The 16,667-nt window shown below is 42.5% G+C and overlaps 1 protein-coding gene across 6 annotated transcripts in view; it reads right to left on the bottom strand.

The window, feature by feature from the left end:
- The window catches only part of EXT2 (exostosin glycosyltransferase 2), a 120,887-nt gene that overhangs the window by 75,596 nt on the left and 28,624 nt on the right, over nt 1–16,667 (bottom strand). For all 6 annotated transcript variants that reach the window (XR_003045152.1, XR_003045153.1, XR_003045154.1 and 3 more), the window contains one exon: nt 15,864–15,957. Coding sequence is in view for 2 of the 6 variants with exons in the window: in XM_006908054.2 (XP_006908116.1) it covers nt 15,864–15,957 (94 nt within the window). In the remaining 4 variants the exon portion in view is untranslated. The remainder of the gene's footprint in view (nt 1–15,863; nt 15,958–16,667) is intronic.

Here is a 16,667-nt window from a genome sequence, read left to right as displayed (position 1 = left end):
GAAAGAGAAGCAACCTATAAACCAGCAATACAGGAATGTCCCAAAAGACATACTTATCTCAGTGTAAAAAGGCAAATGCCCCGGAGAAAGGGTGACAAAGGCAAACTTAGTGTTCATAGGTGATTCTGCTCCCATCATCATCATCATCACCACCACCACCATCATCTAATACTTATTCCCCGCAGGAGAACGCAAGCTCCGTGCAGGAAGGAATTTCATCTGTTTTTGTTTTTTAACTAGTGTGTCCCCAGGACTCAGAATTGTATCTAGGACAAAACAGGAGCTCGACAAAAATTTGTTGATTCACCCACACACTCACTATGTACCAGAAGCACTATTTTAAGTGCTTTGCCTATGTTAACTTATTTAATCCTCGCAACCCAAAGACATTATCCCAATGTTACAGATGAGAAAATGGAACCCTGAAAGGTTTATGAGGGTTTACTGGTCCTGCTTTTCTCTAGACTTCCTGACTTACCTCAGGTATGACCGGAGCGTGTGGTGAGCTGTGGTCAGGCACAGCTTATGAAAGGAATCAATCAATGACTTCAAGATTCCTAACCGTCTACAAAGCTCAATTTCTCCAGAAGCCTGCCTTTCCCAGCCATAGACAGTCCTTTATGCTTTTAGCCAATTTAAGAGAAGCATTTAAACTCCGACCCAACACAGCTGCAAGAACTGTTATAAGTTTATCTTGAGTGATGTTGGAAAACCCTTCTGAGAATAACTGTAGGACCCAGAAGTTTCCTCAATAACATTTAGAGAGTAGCTGTCTAGACAATATAATACCTTCACCTCTGATCTCTTTCATTGGTTACTGATATACAGTTAAGATTTAGCCCTTAGTAGGGATTATAAAAACAATCATGATAAATTGAAGACATCTGAAGGCAAGTGACTTGCCCAAAGTCACAAACTAAAGATCAGTGAAGAGGACAGAATGAAAACAGACGCACACAACTACCAACCCACGACTCTCGTGCTCGTGACTGGTACTGAGTGTGCCCTTTCAATCTTCATGTTCAGCTCGCAATTCCCTTGAGAGTTACCACCTGAAAAGTAGCTTAGCTACTCAGATGAAAGAAACTAAAGATAAACCTCACCTCTCAGGTTCGAAAACATAAAATGTTAAATGCCCCGATAATGGCACCAAATGTGCTACAGAAAAACAATGCAGAGTACAAGGAAAAAAGTCAATAAAATACAGATATCCTACCCGCCGTCACTTGCTTAGTCCATTAGTACTTAAGGCACATATTTATGGCTCATAATTAAAGGAATGGGGTAGTAGTAAACCTTGGTTTACTAATGGATCAGTAGGGAGAACTTTTGAAGAGATTATTTACATGATTTACAAAAGACAGAAGCCTCTGTGTCTCCATTTTCTAAAGAACTTGTGCTCTGGCTATAGGCCAAGAAGAACTCAATGCGCTAAAGAATAAATAAATGAAACAAAACACACACAAATGAAATAGTTAAGGCCATGGACTTATCTTGACTGAGGAGATAAGGTTTCTGCCATTAAAAACACAAGTGAAAAAAAAATTGTTCGACTAATTTCTTCTTTATCACAATTCACTACTAAATTAAGAATCAGCCTGACTGATTCCAAAGGCCAGGTGTACATGTATGAGTTGAGGTGGGGTTGATCCAAATGATGTATTTGAGTCAACAAACAGTTGGCACATATACACAAGGGTAAGTTAATAATCTTTCTTTAAAAATAGGACTACATTATTTTCATACATCTATTTCTTCTATAACCGTCCATTCCTCTTGCTCCCAAATCAACCATCTTAAGTGACACAGGCTTAAGAATGAAGAATCACCTTTATCACAAACAAGAGGTTTTCTGCATTATTAAATCTAAAGTCTAAAATGTAAAGTCCTAAAGCTCTCGATCTCCATTCTGTAATTAAAACATGAGTTATAATATTCAGAATTTCAATGAAAAAAAAAAACAAAACAATCTCACCTCTAAGAATCTTTCCACTAATACAGCAAAATAAAACGAAATAAAAACAGAGCTTTTATAGGGCTTAATCAACTCCTTTACTAACATACGTGTCATCTTATTATGATCAGGGACCTTGACATAAGTCCTACGTCACTAAACGGTGTCCAGGGCAGTCACCTTGTAAATTCTGAGTTTAGCCCAACAGACCAATTTTCAGTTGTTCTGATGTGCTGTGGAGTGAGGTGGTACTTACGGTATTACCCTTCACCCTCGCTCACCCCCTCTTTAGACTTATGTCATTACTACTGTCTATACCTGGTATGGAGTCGAGAATGGGGTTAGGGAAAAACGCCTCAGAAGCAAATTCCACAGTAAGGCACAAAACCCCGTGTATCTCAATTGAACCACTAAATGGCAACTACTGGCTTCGGTTCTTGTATCTTATATGGACATTGGTATGGGCTCTTTTGTGTCTCCTCAAAATTAGCATGTTGAAACCCTGACCCCTAGTACCTGAGAACGTGACTGTATTTGAAGACAGGGCATTTAAAGATGTGGTTAAGTTAAAATGAGGTTGTTAGGGTGAGCCCGAATCCAGTCTAACTGGTGTCCTCCTAAGAGGAGGAAACAGACTTGGAGAGAGACACACCAGGGTGCTCACACACAGTGAGACGATATGGAAACAGGCAGCACAGGGGCGGCCGTCTGAAAGCAAGGAGGGAGGGATCAGGAGAAACCAACCCTGCCGACATCCTGACCTTGGACCTCCAGCCACTCTGTTGTAAGTCACCTAGTCTATGATGTTTTGTTACAGCAGCCGTAGCAAACTAGTATAGACATTAACAGAGATTATGTGCCTCCCCCTTCAAGACCGTCAGCTGCTTGAGAACAAGGACCACGGTTCGTACAGTTCTGAATCCTGTACAGTATCTTACCCAACATGTGTGTGTTATAAATATTTTAGATGATTATAATAGTTCAAAGGTGCTCTAAACAAAGAAAAATGGAGCTCTATAAATAAACTTCATACTTTTTAATCACATGCCACAATTCTTCCCTATCCCAAGTTGGCCACTTCAGCTTTGTAACTGCGGGCTATCTATCAGCCTCGACGTTCGCTTTTCTCCTTTATAAAAATGAGAATAACGATGAAACTCCCGATACACTGCCACACACAGGAGTTAAGATAAATCTTCATTCTCCCCTTTCCTTTGCCACCTGGAAAATATGAGCTCATGACCACAGAACAAGTCAGTGGTAAAATTAAGGCTGGTTCTCCTGATACCCGGGTACTTGTTAAAAATTCAGCCTTTGCTCTGAGGCAGAAAAAAAACCTTGCTAGAGTATGCTTTCTGCTAAAGATTATCAGTAATGTTCTATTTGAATTCTAGAAAAGCAGAGGACCCCAATGGAGATCATCTGCTTCTTTTCTAAGCTAGAGGCATCATAAGTAGAAGAGGCATTATCTATTCAAATTCTTAGAATGAGAAGTCTGATTTCTTGCCAAAGGAGCTGTAGTGAAGTCATCTAACATCCATGGGTCCCTGGATTTGCCTCTCAATACTAAAGCATTCACTCCTGTACTTTGGGCAGGAAGCCAAGCAGATGTGCGAGGACAATCCATGCTATTTCTATGTCTTCTTGCAAAGCCTAGTTTTTCCAGAAGGCAGAATGGAATCAAGGAGGCAGTGAAAAGTGCAGCAAGGCTGTCTTACCAGTAGGACTCGTCTGATCTGGAAGCATTAGGATTGAACGAGCCCCACGATACTATGTCATCTTCCCAACTGTGCTTCTAGACACCAAAGATGACTGTGATCTGCATGTTTTAGTCCCATTTAAAAGAAAAATTCTTTCAAAACTGATGCTACTTGGGGCAAGTCCGAATAAAAAAGGGTAAAAGAGCTTGAAGGTGGGGGAGAACTTTCTGAGCACTTACAGGGACTACTTCAACGCTATGATCTCCCATCCTATGGGAAACAAGTAGGGATCGAGGAGGGGAAAGGGGTAGCCTGAGTCATGTTTCTTGACATATGACAGACAGCTCCTGAAATAGAAAGCCATAGGTTTCAAGTCTCAGGGGTATCACCTTCAAATATGTCAATGTTCTAAGGATGGATCAGTTTTCCCAACTGCTGACATCCAGCTGTGAGGATAGATCCCAAGCAAAACAGGAGCCTCTGACTGGGAGCCTTTGAGGTGGCAGGAGCCATGAGGAGTTCAAAGGCAAGGCCGCCAGTGGCTTGCACCTCCAAGAGCCTAGGGGTGAAAGGTTACTAAAGCAGGAGCCACTGACCAATAAAACAGTGTTTGGTCAAACCTTCTCAGCAAAGAGACTAGAGACTCATGTCTGCTGTGCCCAGTTTTCTGAGCTATCCATGCCTCGGTCCCACCGTTCCCTAGGTCAGACTAGGGAGCTTCTCTGGCGATTAGCAGCCAACTAGCTCTCTCTCCTGGCTGGTTCCATGGAACAGCTGAAGGTGGACTGGAAACCTTTAATCAAGATCTGTCATCAAATATAAACAAATAAGAGCACCACTTGAGTCAACTTGCTGCAAAGGAATCTGCCTGGGGTGAGAGTTCCTATGTTTGCTATGCTAAAACTCAGAGAAAGCAGGCATAAGTTTGTTTGATTAGAGAAGGCAAATGCAAAACAAGCCTCACCCCAACCAGGCACACTTGAAAGGCCTGCCCCTTTTAATTAAGACACACATACAAACACAATATGTGAAGGGACTAAGGCAACAGAACTTGAAGGCTTGCTTCATCCTAAAAGCTATCATCATGTCATGCCACATGAAGGTGATGCTCCCTCCTCTACTGTTTCCCACGTAGTAAGGATTTCAGAGAATGCTAAGGAGATATTCTTGGGCAGGTTCTTTATCTTGGGCTGTGGATACGGGAGCCCTTTCCATTCCCAGAAAGAGAGAAATTGAGACTAGTGAGGGTGCAATGCCATTTATCGCCGTTCTAGCTGACCAGAGGCACAGCACTCTACAAGCTGCTTGCTGCTGGAAAGCCCCATTTTCTGATTAAGCGTTAAGACAAGCTCTCCTGTTGATCCTGAGAGAAACCCCAATGTACACTTCCCAAATTGGAACTCTGAACAAAGAGAGACACTTAAAATACCTACGAACGCTGCTGGTGGTTCTCAGTTTTTTTTCCCTGCCCCTTCCTTCTCGCCTAAAGGAGGACATATACCTACAAGTAAGAGAAACTGAGGTTCATCACGGCAGCATCTCTCAAGAGAAATCCTTGGCCCCATCTACCACCCCAGGAAGCATTTAAGAATTTGAGTGACAGCGAGAGAGATGTGTAAAGTTTGAAAATCGCCACAGGGAATTCTGATCCCTCCCTCGTGTCTCAGCTAAGAATGCTATGGTAGCTGATCAGACAGTTGAAATCCTTCTCTTCTATATAGTTTCCAATCTTCGAGTTATACCTCAAAAACTTCCAACGAGTATGCTTGCTATTATGCCATGTGTGAAGTTACCAACAACTTGCTAGGCAAAAAGATTTGGGAGAACACCGATGTGTGGTTGTTCTAAGCTAAAGAGAGTATAGTCAGGTCCACTGTTCCCTCTGCACTGCGCTGCAATCCTTGAGTATGTTATTCTGACCCTGCGGTCGGTCACCAGCTTCTAGGTCTTCTCATTCCCATCAGATGCCAAGATGCCTCACTGCCAAACTCAAGGCTCAGTCTGCAGTTTAAGAGAAAAAATTCCAATATCTTTCTAAAATACAAGTGATACATACAGAAGATCATCAACACCTGGTCAAACTAACTTGAAAGTTAAAAATACTTCAATACCTATATAGACTTCAAACACTGCTCCTTGTAATAAAAAGTACTGGAGTCCTTAATAAAATGAAAGTACACATTTAAATATAACAAATTAGCCTTTACTTTACAGGGAGAGAGGTAACTCTACTGTCAGAAATGGTTTATGTAAAGCTGCTTCTGTACCAATGCAGTATTAAAGGCCTTTAATAGAAGATAAATACACGATTGCTGTCTTACATTCTCAAGGACAGTAGTATGGAATCATAAGATTGTGTCATTATCAAACCGAAAACTATGCCGTGCAAAAATAATTATGCGACTCCAAATTCTCTCAGCCTCTGCAAGGCTGAGGGAGACAGAATATATAAAAATACATAATAATCCACATTAATATTTCTAAATATAAGCAGAATCCTATGGATCAGTTTAAGCCTTACTGAAGACTTGAAAACAATGAATTCTTTACTAAACATATCAACGCTTGATAATTTACAAGTTGTTCTGTAAACAAACCTAGATATTTTCCTAAGAAGGTATACAATGAATTCACAAAACCTGCACTGCATTTCCCATAATGAGCAATTATTTCTCAGAAATGCTTCATGAACAGTCCCACCCTGTGGGAAACAAACTCCAAAGAGTCACACAATTCTACTATAGGCTGCTAATTAATATTTAACACTTTTATTGGAGAGGCCATTTTCTGAAGCAACACCCCACTTAGCGGACTCATTAGGCGAGATTAACCGATGGTTAACTTTAGAGAGAGCTCTCTAACCCACGATGCCCAAAAAGAAACCAGGACCATCCATCTACCCTGACCCCTTATAAAGGCTGTGTAATGATTATCTATAGTCATATATTTACTAAGAACTTACTAAGAACATATTATTTATTTGTTAAATATTTGAATAATATTTGAATTTGAATAAGTTTGTTAAAATTATACCATAAGCAATAGCACCTAGCTCATTAAACTTAACTAATTTAGTCCCCAGAAATGTATAAAAAAAGAAGTTCTATTGCATTGGAGTTTGGGGCATTTTATTTTGTTTAATCGCTCATTTGGTTTTTAAACTAATTACTCTCTCCACAGGAGCAACATGAGTAATAAAACAGGCCAGTATTTTTTATTGTTTGCTCATTGAAAATCATCAATCCTAGATCAACAGCTATATAATTTCACTAACTTACTACAAAAATTCCTTGCTTTTGTCTTAACTTCAATGGCTATTTTACTGAATACACTTGCAAAACTGTTCATGTGCAAAACTGTCTGAAAAAGGAAAAATAACGTATTTGTGCCAAAAGGGTACAGAGCAGCTAAAAATGTATAAGTTGGATTTTGCTTATCTCTACTAACCTCTTCCTAAAAGCTTTAGTTAGGAGAAAAAGCGCAGGCGGATACAAAGCATATTCTGGGGCGTATTCCACCCGCCCCAGGCCCTTTGGAAATCAAGGCTGGAAAGGTGAGAGCAGAAGGAGGGTAGGGATGCATTCTCTGCAACGCCTGGAAAAACATTCTGGTCAGGAGATGCCGGAGATTTTGAAGCTCCCATCGAGCTATTGGCCTGGATCCAGGTAATGGTTTTTCCTTCCCCTCAGCTGTCTGCTGCAAGAGTTCTCCAGCAAAGAAAGAAAGGAAAAGGGGTAGGGGAGAGGGAGGAGCAGCTTCCAGTCTATTTCTCCGCAGCTGAGAGGGTAAGAAAGGCCAAGCACCGGCGGCTGACATTAACAGAGGGCCCGGCGCTTCCATGGAGCACTCTGAGAGGATTACGGGGGGTTAGCAAGCTGGCCTAAAAGGGGCAGCAAAGCAGACCAATGAAAGTCCTTTTAAATTCGATAACAGTGATGCTGTGGACACAGAGACAGCAAGCTGGAGCTGGCAAAGACATGCAAGCAGAGGTCTAGCCAACCAGATGGCCTTTAGGAAAAAAATACATTATAAACCTGGCTCTGCCTAACTCTTCAGGGCTGCCCACGTCACTTGCTGAAGCTTGAAAGCACAAACTGTCAACAGAGTGGTATTTCTAATCAGGGGATAAAAATAAAAGCCCTTGCAAAATCCTCCCTTGCCTAACCCTACTGCCCTGCCCCTACCAACAAAGAGAAATTTATTCGGCTAATGGCAAAGTTCTGGACCTGCAAAGGTTAATTATCTTGCTAGTCTTTTCCTTCCAAATCACAGTTGCTCCACCCAACCCCTTCTGCCTGGCATTTTTCTTCAATTTTAATATCAGAAGTTTCACACGCCTGCCTGAGCTCCTGGACTCAGCAGAAAGGCCCATATAACTGTCAGCAAACTGATAAGAACTTTAAAATGACTCCACAGGGCCTCTTTAAAAAGAAGAGCCAAAGAAGCCCATAAAGAAAGAGGGCAGGGGCCACGGAAACCAGCCGCTCACACTGTTTTAACGTGGCATTAAAATGAGCTGCAGATTTATGGCAGTGCTTTAGCCCCTGGCCCAAATCATCTGGGATGAAGCTCTCGTCTCTGCTCTCCAGCGGGATTTCAAATATGGGATGGAGCTGGCCAGAAAGGAATGGGGGAAGGGAGGCAGAGGGAGGAGGAGGAGGAGGAGGAGAGGAGAAGGGAAGAAGCAGAGGGCAGCGGGAACATCATATACTAGAACTCACTCTCCAGTCAGGAGGATGTGACCATCAGCCATTTCTAAAAGATTCTCACTGGCCCTCTTAAATTCACATAAAAATTTCCTTTATTTTTAGTTCATACCTAGTAAACTCTGACTCTTCAACTGTTTGCCACCCAAGTGTCAACTCTAGTTTTAACTTCTCTCCGTAAGTTTATTTTTTAATTTCGAAAAAGAATAAAATCATGATTTGGCAGAGAATATATAAGAAGAGGGGGAAAAAAAGACTTAGTATAAATTTTTTTCTCACTGGAAAGGGAGAAAAGTAATGGTACTTTATCCGAATGTGCCAATGAATTTTTTTTTTTAAAGGCCAGTTAGAAAACCACTGATTTTAGTAAGCCATTCTGATCCTAACAGAAAAACAGAGAGGTGAGCCTCCTTCCATGCCAAGATGTAGAAAGTATACCAGAACCCACAGGAATAAATTCTGTTTCCAGCTTCCAAGCCCAGAAGCAAATGCATAATACATCCCTGTTGGTAATTCACTGTGGTTCCTTAAGACCAAGCTCCAAACCAGGAGGCTACTTTTAACATTCAAACACAGACCCAAATCACTGCCAGCATGAAGCAGGCAGACCAGAATCTTAATGCTTTAAGTAAATGATTTCTCTGACTCATACAACTGCTCTATAGTATTATTAGCCCCAGGTCTGAGACAAGAAAACTAAAACTCAGAGAAGTAAAGTAGCTTGCCACAGTCACAAAGCTGGTAGACAGACAGCAGAGCTGAGGATCTGAATTCAGGTCCCTCCACTCGAAAGCCCATGTGCTCTCCACTACCAACTTGTTTCAGTTTTTTGGACTGAGACCCACACTAAGAACCATAAACACATTTTTCTACCACAACTCACTACACATATACACATATAACTGAGACAGAGGTTTCAGGAAATATTTGCCCTTACTAGGTAATATGCTGACCTTTTCTCTTCTATTTCATTTTTTAAAAATAAAATGCAGGTCATGGACCAGTGATTTAACTTCATGATCGACTTATGAATCATGACCCTTCGTTTGGAAAATACTGCAGTAGACAACGCAAAAACAAAACAAAACAAAACTCATCGGAATGGGAGTCAAGAGACCTGGGTTCCAGCGAGGCTCAACTCACCCTAACAATTCATTCTCCGAATCACTTAAACTCTAGGGCTTACTTGTGATTTGTAAAATATGAGGAAAGGGTTGAATCATTTCGAAGGTCCCCTCCAGCTCTTTGATTTTTTTTTCTAAATCTCCTTAATTGATACTACTTTCCCCTTTCATCACACATCTTTCCATTAATCTTCACTTGTCATCTGTTCCTTCTAATTCTCTACAGAGTTCTCTGCTGCTTGTGTTCAGTGTCCCCCCACCGCCCTCTGCTCCATCTTACCTACTGAATCTGTGTCACAGAAGCCAACCTCCCTTCCGCCCCATCCGGAGGTCAGCACCCTAACAGAGCATCTCCCCTCCGCTCTGAGACTGCCCAGTCCTGAAGATTCCTTTCTCCTCCAGATGCATTCCCCCCACCCTCTCTACCCTCTCCGCCCCTCCCCCCACAACTGACTGCCTAGCACTCCTGGCCTTTTAATCTATATAATACTGAAAGCACTTGCCCCAGTACCTTGAGGACTTTCTTAAAAATGGGGTCCCCTACTTTTTTGATCTCCCTCAATATGCCTGTATAATGCTAAGAACTAAGCAGGTGCTTAATACATATTTATTTGATTGGTTTGTATTATAAAATTAAGGACTATAATTCTCTTAAATTTAGGAGGGCTCTAGGAAAAGTCACAAAAACAATTAAAACTGGTATTAAGGTAAGATAAGTGAGCATTTACAGACTAAGTTCCATACACTACTCACTCATGCTTGCCCGTGGAAAGGTATGCCAAGGCTGCCAAGGAAAGCAAGTTTATGGTCTCTCCATCTGGACTGTGAGGGTTTAAATCTCAGAAGCTATACAAAATAACTGCAAATCAGCCCAAACCTTAAAGACAGGAAAATTTACTTACAGGCCCTAGTGCACTATAAATTTAAGACAGTTCTATTAAAATGCTTTTCTTGGCTTCCCATCAGATACTTGGCGAAAGTCTTTTTCCAATAAGGTTCTTAATACTATAGTTGGGAGGGAAAAAAAAGTTGAAATACATAAAAATGCTCTTCTTTAGGAGTTCCAATTAAATGAGTCCTTATTTCATCCTGCTTTAAACAATATATATTGGCCAATGTCCTTCGCAGTATGGATTTATACATTCAGGAAAACTCAAACACAGAGTACACAGTGCTTTTGAAAAAAAAATTACGAAATTCAAAATATCCCATAAAGTGATTACACTCATCCCCAAGGTTCTCCCTACTGGCCAGGGAGCCTGGCTTGGGATTCGAACCACAGCTATCTGTTTCACAGGAATGACTCCAGGGATCAGGTCAGTGTGTTTTGTTTAAGCGTAAGTGACCTAATAGCTTTTTGGGGGGCAAGTACCAAAGCAGTTTGGGAAACACAGCTTGGAGTAGCATGCTGGGTGGGGGCGGGGAAGGGAGGCAGGGAATATTAGGCACTTTTTACAAAACAAACCCGGAGAGTTCAGTTTATATATATAAAAATTTTTCAGTTTTACAGTCACGGGGATAAGAATGACAGACATTACAATATTGATCCTAAAAATGAGAAGTGAAATTTCTTCCACAGTCTTCATATTTCTGGGGATGTGTTCAGTCAAAATGTATCAAGTAACCACTTTTTAAAGAAGTCTATCCAATAAGCAGTTAGCTTGAATTATTGGGAAGTTCATCCTGATTTTCAGCCTCAGTCCAGGCCACGCAGTGATTTGAATCAAGTTGTGGGCAGCAAAATAGATTGTGTTCCCTGTCTGTCCCTCACACACTGTGTGGTCTTGGGAGGGCTACTTTACGTCTTTTTATCCTGTTTCCTCACATTTAAAAAATCCAGCTTACTCTTCTGCCTATGTCACTACTCTGTTCAAAGACTTTGCTTTGTAAACTGGTGTGTGTTGGGGGTGGGGGAGTGAGGGAGAAATGGACACAGACTGCTATATAACTGCCAATTGACAACAATCAAGCCACCAGCAAGGGAGACCCTCAAAGAATGTGCCCACCTGGGCTGCTGAGCTTCCTAGACATCTGAAGGTTGACACCTTTAAGCGAATCACAAAATTTATTAAAAATAAAAACGCAAATTTTAGATAGGAAACTTGATAAAATCTATGAGCCTATACACACACACACACACACACGCACACACACGCACACGCCCTACACGTACATATATATACATAAACTAAACAATTGAAACCTTTACTTAAAGATTCAAGGGTGCCACCAAGAACAGCAATTTCTATATTTCCTCCATTTTAAATACCCCATCAATAACAGCTTTAGGGGGAAGAAATAAGAAACTATGCTCAATGTTCAAACTACTGGTAAGATTCATTTGGATGTCCAAAATATGAAAAACAAACTAACAAACAAACGTACTTTTCTTTGACTTGAGGGATTCTGCCATCTTACAGTGATACGCCCAGGGTATAGTGCAGCCTGCAAAGCGGTCTGCGGTATACCCATGTGCCGAGAGTTCTATTTTAAAACAGCTTTCCCACCTTTTCCATTCATGCCAGACTGGCAGATGGGCCATCCTGGAGATCCTCACTTACAGACTTTCTCCCCCATGAAGTATGTGACTTTTCAAACCATTATGGCGATGGAAACCGAAAAATTCAATGTGGTGAAATTATGTATAAATAAGATAAAATAAGAGCCGACTTTTAGGGGTTCTCCTAGGAAGGAAGTGCACGAACGCTGTTGTGCTGGGGTCTGCTCTGCTCTCTCCTTTACCACAGCTAGGCCTAACTGCAGTCTGGGTAGGTGGGGGTACCATGTGCCTGGGATTTTGTTTTCTTAAATAAGAAGGGTTTTGTCTTTTTCCTGATCAGCCCGTGATATCTTCAAGTATTCCTCTGCAGCACAAATATTTGGTACGCTTGGAAGGGAAATATGAAGGCAAACTGAGATGAGCTAGTGCAACAGACTGAAAAGAAACTGATATTGTAACTTACGCACGTATTAAAGGCGAGAGTGAAAAGAAGATGCTGGATATTTCTGCCACCTCAAAGGCTCCTAGTCAATTGAGTACAAAGAAGAGTTCAAAGGCAAGGCAGGCTCCTGACTTCCACCTCCTAGTGTGGATGAGGTTAGAGGTCACTGCTGGTGGAGCCACTGACCAATAAAAGAATGTTTGGAAACTCCACTCAACAGATAAACTGGGGATCCATTTACACCTTCCTCCCTATCCATACAAACATTTCTAACTACACAGTCTAGTGTCTATCCAGCCTTCCAAGATCCTAGATTGCTTTCTTTTTCATTGTGATTCAAAGGAGACTGGGATTATGAATGTTCCACTTGACTACAGAAAAATATTTCTCCTTGCATACTCCTTGCCTTCCATTGTGAAAAAGATGGCTGATGGGACTCTTCATCTTTAAGGCCTCCCACAAATGCTACCTCCCCGATAAATTAATCCCTGTCTCATACCTTCTCCCTTCCATTGCAGACCCCTAATGAACTTTTGGAAGTCTGTACCACCTTCATAACCTTCTTTGTGCTTATACCCATATATCCCCAAGGTGAATTAGGCCTTTGTGAGTGATGATCTCAGATTCTTATTATCTCCCATCATTTCCCCTTGGGGGAAAAAGTTTACTAGGGCTTCACTAAATTAATTAACTACTTAATTTAGTTCATAGAACAATAAGAGACTGACTGATAAGTTGGCTTTATACTGTTATAACTATTATCCTCTACTTGAAGGAACTGGCTCTTAACTTACCTACAAAAAAACCCCATAAGCCACCCCTCGCTTGTCCAGTGCCATGTATGCTGGCACTCTCATTGTTGCCCTTTGGGGTAGATAACAGACACATGTTGTACCTTTCTTCAAAAATCTTAGCTTAACTACAGCTTGCTCTTTCTTTAGGCTCTGGTCTGTATTTAACTTTATGGCGGCTTCGATATCATATCTAAGGTCAGAAGGAAAATGTAATTACTTCTTGCCAGGCAAAATATCTTTCGGTCTTGGTACATGTTAACTCCCAGGTCGTGATAAGGACTTGGGCCACAGTATACATCAGTCAGATTGTAGATCAGTCAGATCAGTTCTGATCCTGAATTCTAAGCTGCAAAATGTTGCTGCAATACCTTCGTCACCAAGATCCCACCCACAGTTTTGAGGTCAGTTCAGAAACTTCAGCCGCATTCCATCTAGGGAGAGCTAAGTCCTGTGCTAAGCACTATTTCTTCCTCATCTGAAAGAACTGGTCTCCAGGGACAGCAGCTAGGAGGACAATGTCAGTGTGAAGCAATGGCACTTAGGATTTCTTGGACACGTCGAAACAATCAGATGGGAAGAGTCACTTAAAAGTGGATGGAGACCTCTGCTGGCCACAACTGTCCATGCAGCTCCTTAAGCTAGTTCTGAGGTGCTCAGGAAGAAAATCTCTCTGTTCCTCAGTCTCAGGTCACTCTGAGGGATCGACCAAAGGCTCCATGGTATCAACTACTGATGCAACAGGATTTCCCCTAAAAGTTTATGTTTGTCTTACAAAAAGATCCAAATCTGACCTCCCCGAAGAGAACTCACTAAGGTGAGAAACTCTCCAGAGCCAGTTATATGCTATTTTTTCAGTTCCTCCTGCCAAGGTCAAGTTAAACTGATAGCCGCAAACAGGGCAAAATGTCCCACATATTCTGGAAAGGGTCCTACAGAACCTTAACTATCAATAGAACAGTGGTTCTCGAGCAAAGCAATTTCGTCCCATGTGGGACGTTTGGCAATGTCTGGAGACATTTTGGGTTGTCACAACTTGGGAGGAGGGTGTGCTATTGGCATCCAGTCTTCCTTATACCTATCTGGGAATTACTTCAACTAGATACTCTCACCTCTAGGTGAGATCAGTCCGGTCTAGAAATCTAGGGTTGGGAGAAGAAAAGAGGTCAGTTTTGGAACACAGAATACCCGGAGAAGGCGGGGTAAGACCACGTGGGGCACTGCACTGGAGTGCCTTAGAAGTCCTGAAGGCGGCACAGAGAAAAAGGGCATCAGGAAGCAAAGGGAGATTTAGAAAGGGAAGCAGGAACGTGCCAAGACTACCTTATTTTGGAAGCTGACATATGTAGGGTAATCGCCGAAAGAGTAGGCAACTGCCCCTCATGTCTAGAGGTGTTCAGGAGAAGAAGAGATGACCACTTAATTACTGTAGTCAAGGAGAGTAATGGTCTTGCTAAGGACAAGAGTTTCATAGAGTTTTCAAACAGCCGAATGGAAAATGAGAGATGATCTAGCCAACCCCTTCATTTCATAAATGAGGAAATGAAAGGCCAGGGAGCTCTGGTGACTTGTCATGGTTGTATAATTAATAGGAACGAAGCCAGGGCTAAAACCCAAGTCTTCTGACTCCAAGGGTGCTCTTTGAACTCAAGTAACCTAAAAGCACACTGTTTTAGATGACCTTTATTCACTCCTTCTCAACGGCTCTATGATTCTGAGCCTGCCACTGCCGAGCCCCAAGTCGGGGAAAAGAGAGTTAAAGGCAGGAGGATGGACTGAAATGTATTTGAGAAGCTGTTAGAAGCCCAGATGCCCTCCTGTCCTCACCGGGACAGAGGCCTGAGACCCGTTCTCTGGACAAGGCCAACTAAGGTGGGGATGCCAAACCGAAAACTGAAGATGCGTGTGACAATTATGCATGTGCTTAATGCTGAGAACTCTCCAAACCCCTTTTGCTGTTCATCTTCTACATAGATAATTTTAATACAAAATTTTTAAATCCATTTAAAAAACAGAGTACCAATATCAGATAGTCTTTTTAATTTTTTTTAAAACTTGCTTGACATTTAAACCCATTTCAAGAGAAAGAAAGGGAAGTAGGATGAGATGGGACACCCAGCAGAGTGCCTTAAAGTTAGACCACCGCGAGCCGCCCAGGGAAAGGGGCCTCAGAGGTGAAAGAAAGAATTGGAAAGGGAGGAAGGATCACAGACATGTCCAAGGGGAGAGGAAGCCCTGTGAATGGGGATCCTAGGCCAGCTTATCCAACAACATTCTGAAGGTCAGCGGCTACTCATAAGCATAACCTTGAACCATCCCACCTTCCATCACGGTCTCAGTCACCGGAACTATCACCTGTTGTGGAAAGAGGCTCAGCTCTGTGTGCTCAACACACTGCAATGGTATGACCCTGACATCACAGAAGGCTTACTTTAGATGCTTTATTAAATCTGACAGTTATTCTATCAGACCTCACTGGACCAACTCACCCAATTCTGTTTTCCTCTGTTCAGTTTGGTTGCTTGATATAGTGGAGGGAATGAACCCCACTCACACGTCCGGCTGCTGTCGCTATATCCGAGCAGTCCAGGCCACCCTTGCACATCACCCAGGTCAGCTCCCTCTCAGGGCTGCTTGGCCTCTTACCTGTTTCTGCATTTCTTCAATCTGTCTTTGGGGGATGCTCTGCAAAATGCTGTATACGTCTGATATCTTCTCTTCTGGCACAACCACAGATGCCCTATAGACGACAGCAAAACAATTTATATACGTACGGCCCTTTTCGCAAAGCACGTCCACATACACTGCTTAATTCTCACAAGCAGAAACAACACCCCAAACCTACAGCCTCACGTTCCTTCCAGTGAACAGTCCCTCTTCCTTCTCCCTTCCTCATGGCCAATCTTCTCAAACGAGCTCTCTCACCAGCTGTGTTCTCACCTCCTCCTGGCTCCAGCATTCATCTTTTGTCCTCCCTCCCATCTATCGGTGTGCTCCAGCCACATGGGCACCCCTTCAGTCACCTGAGCACACCTCTGCGTGTAAAACTCCACCTACCTGGTACACTCCTCTTCGCCCTCCACTGCCCGTTCTTAAGCTATACTGTAATGCCCAAACCCACTCACCGACTCAGCAGGTATTTATGGAGCCCTGTTAGGAAGTAGGTGCTGGTAATACGACAGTGAACAAAACAGACAAGGCAGGCCTGGGACTGAGAGCCGTGAGAATACCTGAGGGAAGAGTATTCCAGGCAGAAGGACTAACAAGTGAAAGGCTCTGAGGAAGCGGCCTGTCAGGAATGTTCCAGCAACAGCAAAGAGGCCAGTGTGGCTGGCAGACAGGAAAGAAGGTGAAGAATACCAGGAGATGAGGAGAAACAGAAGGGAGGGTCACAGCCAAGCACCCAGGGCCTTGCAGGCCACTCTAAGGACTTGGGCTTTGACTGAGACA

The sequence above is a fragment of the Pteropus alecto genome, unplaced genomic scaffold (genome assembly GCF_000325575.1).
Source record: "Pteropus alecto unplaced genomic scaffold, ASM32557v1 scaffold71, whole genome shotgun sequence".
Taxonomy (NCBI): Eukaryota; Metazoa; Chordata; class Mammalia; order Chiroptera; family Pteropodidae; genus Pteropus; species Pteropus alecto.
The sequence above is the reverse complement of the archived record's forward strand: the minus strand, read 5'-3'. Positions and strand labels throughout refer to the sequence as shown.